Here is a 7,785-nt window from a genome sequence, read left to right as displayed (position 1 = left end):
ATCTTGGCACTTGGGCTTTGCCCTGCCTCAGTTTCCCTTCTGCAAAGGGGGGCTGGTCAATTATCACCAGATACCTGTGGAAGGTGGTCCTCATTCGGCGCTGAGTCAGGTGCCCAGCTGACTTGGCAAAGGGAGTCATCCTCAAAACAGAAACTGGCAACAGTGGCTGCCTGTTCTTGTAAATAAAGTTTTATTGGGGCTAGGGCCAGAATTAAGGTGAAACCAGTAAGGCAGTGTGATGTAAAGGCAGAGTCAGAGCCTGCATTTTTGGTGTTTAGTTCATCCTGCGCTTTTTGCATTAGTTTAGATTCTCTACACTATTGTATTCGAATCTTGTGTACCTTAATCACTGATATTTGTGGCCCTTTTCAAATTTTGAACAGAACTGAGGGTCTCGTTCACCTCACCCTAGAACTGGTCTTGTTGTGCGCCCTGGGCACATCAACTAACTTCTCTGAGCCTCAGTTTCCTTCTCTGCAAAATGGGGACGCTAACGGTCCCTTATTCCCAGGAGGATTCATTGAAAAATGGTTTCACCTTGGCTGGGGGGTAAGGGTGGGGCCTGGAAGGGCGGGTCTGGCCCATCCAATGGAGGCGGGGCCCTTCCAGGAGGGCTCCCAGGGAGGGGCGGGGCCAGGACACGTCAGCTGACCGGCTTGACCAATGGCGCGGGGTGGCGGGGCTTGGCAGGCTGGGGCGGGGCCGGGGGCGGGCCAGGCGGCGCGGACTAGCGGGCCATGGACGAGCCGAGCCTCCTGCGGCGCCGAGGGCTCCAGGTGAGGCCCCTGCGTGGGCGGGCGGAGGGCGCGGCCGAGTGCACCTGGCTTGGGTGCCAGGGGCGAGGTTTCGGCGTCCAGGGAAACTGAGGCGGAGAGCGGGGCGCGCGCTCCGATCGCTCCTTCTGCCCGCTTTTCAAAGTGCTTTTCGCCTGATGGGAAGGGGATATATACTCCGTTTGGTTTGACAGATGGAGAAACTGAGGCTCCAAGCGCTAGCGTGGGAGACGGGGGCTGAGGGTTGGGCCCCTTCCCACCAGCTGCTCTAATAATATGAGCAACAGCAGCCTTTGAGCGCTCACCATATGGTCCTCGTCGTGTTAATCTTTTTACTAGTGACATATTCTTATTAATTAATGTGGATCATTACCTGCCTCGTGCCTTCGCTGCGCCACCGCGCCTCAGCCTCAGCTCACCCCTAAGGTGAGCCAAGGAGGTTGGGGCTGTCCGGGCGCCCATTTGTCAGACAGGGAAACTGAGGCTCGGGTCTGGAAAAGTCACAAACTCGAGGTCGCCCGACAGAGGTTCAATCCGGCAGCCTTAACTGGCTCTCTGTTGCGGAAAGCACTGCAAACTGGCTTGCGGGGGGCCGGGCGGGCAGGGGGGAGGGGGGGGAGGGGTGTCGAGGGCAGGAGACACTTTTGCTTATCCGGATCTCAGTTTCCCCATTGGCTGTAAGGGCCCTCCTTTTCTGACCTCTGGCCCTGAGTTTGTGCGTGAGAGTTCGAACCCACGCAGGGGCCACGGGACCCCGATGGGCGACTCCTTTGACTTTTCTGGGCCTCAGTTTCCCCATCTCTGTGCAAAGGGAATTAAGATGATCTAGCCGAGGCGTAGACCACACCCTTAAGGAGCCACCGGGTTGCCTGTCGGGAACCTGGGATTCATCATTTACCCAACAAACATTTCTTGAGTGCCTGCTGGAGAGGCGGCGGGGTGTTCACCCTCTGAAACCGCTCTCCTGGGTCTCCTAGCCTGTTGGGGGGTATGGACGCCTGAGCAGCAGTGACCCCAGGGAGTTGTCAGCTGCAATGTGGGACGCTCAGGCACTCTTGGAGAAGGCGCCTGACCCAAGCGTTGCTGGGTGGTCTTGGAACAGAGGAAGCAGCGCGGGTGGCAGGGCAGGGGCAGGGGGGCGGGGGGGGGGTGCATGGGGAAATAAGAGAGTCTGAGGGAAGCTAGAACCTTGGAAGGACGGGGTGGGGGTGGGGTCCGGGAGGGCAGGGGCAGAGATGAAAGGCAGAAGCGCCCCCACCCCCAGGCGTGGCGGGGGCGGGGGCCGCAAGGGGAAAGTCCGAGGCCAGAGGCAACAGCGAGGGGCCTGGGCGTAGGGGAGGGGGCGGTGAGCGGTGGGGTGTTGTGGGGGGACAGGCCCCGCCCCGAGCCCCAGTTAGACGCGAGCCCCGCCCGCGGCCTCTTAAAATAGAGAAACTGCCTTCGGGTAGGCGAATGGGGGCGCTGCTGACGTCAAGAAGTGGGGGCCTGTTTCATGGGGAAGAGGCACCCGCTCCCTGATGACGAGTCCCATGCTACAAAAGGGGAAACTGAGGCTCAGAGAAGCCTAGCCCCTGCCCAGGTGTCACAGCACGTAGGTGACAGAGTCAGGCTTCGAACCCAGGCAGGTCTGGCTCGCCCTCTTGCTCTGTGGGGGCAGAGGGACAAGTAGAGGTTGCCCAGATGAGTGAGGGAATTCTGGGTGGAGGGCACAGCACATGCAAAGGCCCAGAAGCATGTATATATGTTGCGTGGGGAAACTAGGACCCTCTGCTTCAGGGCGTTCCAGTGCCGATTTTGAAGAGGTTAGATTTTCTCCCTAAGGTGATTGGGAGCTATGAAAAGTGCCGGTGGAAGGGAGGAACACTATCAGACCTGAAGGCTTTGAAAGACTCCTCTGGAGCAGGTGGGGGCCACAGAGGGGGCCAGAGGCCAGGAAGGTACCTGGAGTAAATAACCAAATAGGAGGCCGTGAAAATAATAAAAAATTAGTTATAGTATAGAGCTGCCCGGGTGGCTCAGTCAGTTCAGCATCTGACTCTCGATTTTGGCTCAGGTCATGATCTCACTCACAATCATGAGGTTGAGCCCAGTGTTGGGCTCAGCACGGAGTGTGGAGCCTGCTTGGGATTCTCTCTCTCCCTCTCTGTCTCCCCCTCTCCCCCCACCCTGAAAATAAATAAATAAACATTTTTAAAAACTTAAAAAAAATAATAATAGTAGAAATATAAATCATGTCTCACAGTAACGGGCACCCACAAATGCGAAGCACCGTGTGTGCATTTAATTCTCCTAACAGCACAAGAGGTCAGTGCTATTATTAGCCTCATTTTTTCGGAGAGGGAGACTGAGGATCAGAGAGGGAAATTAAGAGATTTGGAATGCTAACCAGTCTGGCTTCTGAAGATGCAAAAACGTGGAGGGCCTGGGTTTGGGGCATAAGCTACCCGGTACCTTAACTCGGAGCTTTGTTAATGGGCCCAGGAGCACCCCCAGCCAAGCAGGTAGCAGCCTCCTGGTCAGAGCCAATCAGATACTCTGGAGGCTGACCCTTCCAAAGGTCAAAGAGTCGATTCATGAAAGCTTGAGGAAGTGGAGGGGACTCAAGTCAGTTGCGGACTGGCTAGTACAGACCATATCCGTGGGAAGGCTGGCTAATCTGACTGGGGCAGTGTGCTGGGAGGTGGTAAGCAGGAACTGGTCTGGCCCTTGGACCCCCAGTTTGCGCTGGGTCAGAGGAAGAGCTGGGAACTGGGCCTTCCCGCTTTGGGTTAAGCTCAGTCTTCTGTGCAGCATTTATGGGTGCCGGTTAACGTGAGCTCCACTCCTCGCATTGTTATTGCTACGACTACTATTCTTATTATTCTATCGTTATTTTTTTTTACATTATTTATTTTGGAGACAGAGAGAGACAGAGCATGAACGGGGGAGGGTCAGAGAGAGAGGGAGACACAGAATCCGAAACAGGCTCCAGGCTCTGAGCCATCAGCCCAGAGCCTGACGCGGGGCTCGAACGCACGGACCGCGAGATCATGACCTGAGCCGAAGTCGGCCGCTTAACCGACTGAGCCACCCAGGCGCCCCTCTATCGTTATTTTTTTATCATCTCCCACTTGGGCCTTTGCTTCACAAGCCATGCTTCTTTTTTTTTTTTATTTTTAAGTTTTTATTTATTTCTTTAGAGAGAGAGAGAGACAGAGAGAGAGAGAGAGAATATCCCAAGCAGGTTCCACACTGTCAGCAACAGAGCCCGACTCGGGGCTCGAACTCATGAACCGTGAGATCATGACCTGAGCTGAAATCGAGAGCCGGATGCTAAACCGACTGAACCACCCAGGCGCCCCATGAACCACAGACTTTTAAAACACCAGATCTCCAAATCCAGGGGCAGTGAAGGTGGCCAGAACTTGTATCTATCTGAACTTTGTCTCTGCTGCTGCTGGAGGCATTCCCTGGAAGGTCCAACCTGCATCCTCGTGGCCCAGTTCAGCTTACTCTTCTCCAAAAAGCCCTCAGGCTGGTGCTCTGTGGTCCCTGCTGACTTCTCTCTCCCTTCACTGCAGTTGCCAACTTCCCGTGGGGCTTGGTGCCAGCCGGCCTGAGTCCTACCCCCACCGCACAGATTCCCACCAGCCTGACCACCCCCCACCCAGGAAGCCTCTTGGCTCCCCCCACCTCCAGCCCCTTCTCTCCCCCTGGGTCTCCCCAGTGCCTCCAGTTGTGGGGGTGTCCATGCCCCGGGGGGTTCCTCAGGATGGAGCTGAGGCTTCTGGCTGGGAGGCAGCATTGCCCAGCCCAGCCAAGAACCGAAGAGGTTGCCGTAAATATTATCTTTAAAGGGCAGTTCCAAGGGATCGGGCCCCCACCTACTCTGGTCTATGCGGGAGTCACTCCTTGAGAACAGCCGGCAAAGAGGGGGCTGAAGGCGGAAGCAGATGGCTCTGGGAGCAGAGGGTCCGGGGGCGGTGCCGGGAGAATTCCATGTGGTCCCAGCTTTCCACAGAGCCTTTGCAGGGGGCTGCCGACCTTCCCTCGCTTCTCTCTGCCACTTTACATCTTTTTGTATTTTGGAAGCAAATTAAAATTTGTGGTTAAATTGGTGGTTATTATTAACCTCACAAAATCATTGTCTTGGCACTGATTTATCGAAGCCTCTCCAGTGCCGGGCTCTTAGCTTTTTTCTTGATTCCTCCCAGGACCCTATGGAACCGGGAGGCTTTCCAAATGAAGAAACTGATGTGAAATTGTTTGGCGGGGGTCACACAGCTCAGATGATGGGGAGTCAGACTGGGAACCCAGGACGGCCAGGGCTTTGGAAGGAAATGGTTGGGATGGAGGAGGGGGTGCCGGAGCAAGTAAGTCCTGGGTTCAGATGCCAGCTCCTCGCTGTTTCACGGGTTAGAGGAGAGGGGTAAGCTGGCATAAGACCCCGTAACAATTGGAGGGGGCAGCAGGAGGCCTTAATGGTGGTGGTGGTTCCTATGACTGTGATCAATTGCCCTGAACGATAGTGAGCTCTCCATTCCCAGAGGTATTCAGGCAGACAGAAACACCACGGGATGGCAGGTCAGCCTCTTCCCGCCTTGAACCGCCTGGTTTTGTGGGCTCAGGGTAGCTGGGGTCAGGCCTCGGGGTGACACCCCTCCTCTTGGACCCTCCTCTTCCCCTGCTGGGGGACCCAGCCAACCTCTCCCAGCCCCGTCCTGCACCGGGCAGCTTCCAGCCCCCTTGAATTGGCTGTGGGGGCTGATGACGTCAGTGGTTGCCATGGTGAACGCCCCGCTCTGGATGTGGGCAGTCCGGAGAGCCCACCTAGGTAAAAATAGTCATGTGTCTGTCCTCCACAGGACCGCCCTGGCGTGTGTGTTTGGGGGGAGGGGGGGGAGCGGGGGGGGGGGGGGATGTCCAGAGACCTGGATTCCCTTCCTTCTCCTTGCCAAGAGACATGGGCAGCTGGCTTCCCTCTGCGCCTCAGTTTCCCAGCCTGAAAAACGGCCCTTGCTCCTGGTCTGTATGTATTAGGTGGCTCAGTAAAATTTATTGGGTATTACGATAGTCCACCTCGGCCCTTGCTGAGCTCAACAATAACACAACGCACAACAGCCACGATAATAATGGCTGATCATCACTACCCTGGGACCCTCCTGATGTTACCCTCCACCTTATAGGTGGGAAAATCAAAGCACGAATTGTGCAAGTTACTTGCTCAAGGTCCCACAGCCAGGCAAGAACAGATAATAAATAGATCTGGACCCAGGTCTGAGTATCCCTAGATTCTAAACTTGCGTGACATGGCCTTTTGAGAATTTAGGAACCTTCTCGGGTGAGCTACATTTGAGGATGGACTCTGGAGTCACCATGAACCCCAAGTGCACGGCTTTTTGCCCTGCATATGGCGAGGGCACCCAGGGTTGGTGCAGTCAGCTTGCTGAGTTCTAAAAGGGTCTTCAAAAGGGAGTCACTGATTAGTGCCCCCACCCCCCATCGGTTCCCAAGACACAAATCCACATAAGCTTTGCAGAAGTGACTTTCAGATCTGGGAGGGGGCAGAGTGAGGACGAGCCAAGAATCTCCCTTTCCTCGAACAATTGTTACTATTTAGCCACTATTGACATACTTCTTTACAAATATAACTAATTTGTTATTTAAAATAATGAAGTTATGGGGCGCCTGGGTGGCTCAGTCGGTTAAGCGTTCGACTCTTGATTTCAGCTCAGGTCATGATCTCGATGTTCTTGTGAGTTCGAGCCCTGCATCGGGTTCTGCGCTGACAGTGCTGAGCCTGCGTGGGATTCTCTCTCTCTCCTCTCTGTCTCCTCTCTCTCTCTGTCTCTCTGCCCCTCCCCCACTCTGGCTCCCTCTCTCTCTCAAAATAAATAAATACACTTTAAAATCAAATAAAATAATGAAGTTATTTTTAGTACAAGGAGGGCTTGAGCTAGGCAGGGAGGTGATTGGGAGTCTGGAGGGCTTTCAGTCCCTGAGCTGAGGGATGATGTGCAATTGACTAGCACCAGAGGGGAGGGAAGGCAGTCTTGGCAGAAGACACAGCTGGTGCAAAGGCTCTGAGGCAGGGCAGAACCCAGAATATGGGGCAGCAGAAAGGAGGCATTGGCTGGAGCTGGGTGAGCGAGGGGCCACCTTCGGGGTGAGGTGGGTGGAGGGCCGGGGATGTGAAGGGCCTGTCTCCTTGGGAATGACCCCTGTTTCCTCTCATTTCAGAAGGAGCTGAGCCTGCCACGCCGGGGACGTGGGTGAGTTCACCTAAGGCCAGTGGGCTGGGCTGGACCCAACGGTCCTGGGCACAGAGATTTCAGCGGCAGCCTCCAGACTGTGAATTTATTTGATAATTACAACAAAGCTGCTCACCTTGATCCTTTCCCCTGGTGTTTGCAAAGTGCTTTGGAAGTGCTTCATTTGGCCCGCACAAGCTGGGGGCCCACACCAGTTTGCAAATGTGGAGGTTGAAGCGCTGTAGGGTTGCACAGCTGGGACAAGGGCATCCAGGTTGGAAAAGGAACCCTTGTCTAGCATCTAGAGTCCAAATCAGAGGATTCCAGCCAAGTATCCTGGAGCCGGCTTGCATGTCTCCCATGACGGGGAGCTCACTGTCAGGGAACACAGGTAGAAAATTGTATCCTTCAGGGTCACATTAGCATTTTTCTGTAGGCTGGCATTTTCGGATCCCAGAGCTCACAGACCGTTTTGTGTGGTGTCTTTGCTGGTTTACAGACGGGAAAGCACAGCCCAGGACAGGGAGGGTTTTGCCTTGTGCTAGTGGTCCGGAGGTGTGTGAGTGTAGACACCCGCTCTTTGGGGGCGGTGTTTGCCTGAGGGATGGGAATTCTCTTGCCCGGCAGTGAAATTACCCACTTAACAAACTTTTTTGGGGTGCCTACTGTGTATCAGGCCCTGTTCCAGGCAGGGGGGGGGGGGACACAGAGACAAATCGATGCTGGACCCTGCCCATGGAGCTCACACTCTCTTGGGGAGAGTTATGGTGAAGAGATGTACT

General features: G+C 55.1%; 1 protein-coding gene across 15 annotated transcripts in view; it reads left to right on the top strand.

Annotated features, from left to right (window-relative positions):
* The first annotated feature begins 678 nt into the window (after positions 1-678).
* The window catches only part of MAST3 (microtubule associated serine/threonine kinase 3), a 37,173-nt gene continuing 30,066 nt past the window's right edge, over positions 679-7,785 (top strand). For 13 of the 15 annotated variants that reach the window (XM_058727450.1, XM_058727449.1, XM_058727441.1 and 10 more), the window contains exons 1-2: positions 723-776; positions 6,993-7,024. In XM_058727450.1, coding sequence (XP_058583433.1) covers positions 738-776; positions 6,993-7,024 — 71 coding nt within the window. In that variant the 5' untranslated portion in view covers positions 723-737. Of the gene's footprint in view, positions 777-6,992; positions 7,025-7,785 lie in introns of all 15 variants that reach the window. The other 2 variants (XM_058727458.1, XM_058727457.1) reach the window with 2 other exon arrangements.

The sequence above is a fragment of the Neofelis nebulosa genome, chromosome 4 (assembly GCF_028018385.1).
Source record: "Neofelis nebulosa isolate mNeoNeb1 chromosome 4, mNeoNeb1.pri, whole genome shotgun sequence".
Classification (NCBI taxonomy): Eukaryota; Metazoa; Chordata; class Mammalia; order Carnivora; family Felidae; genus Neofelis; species Neofelis nebulosa.
This window is presented reverse-complemented; position numbering and strand designations above follow the sequence as displayed.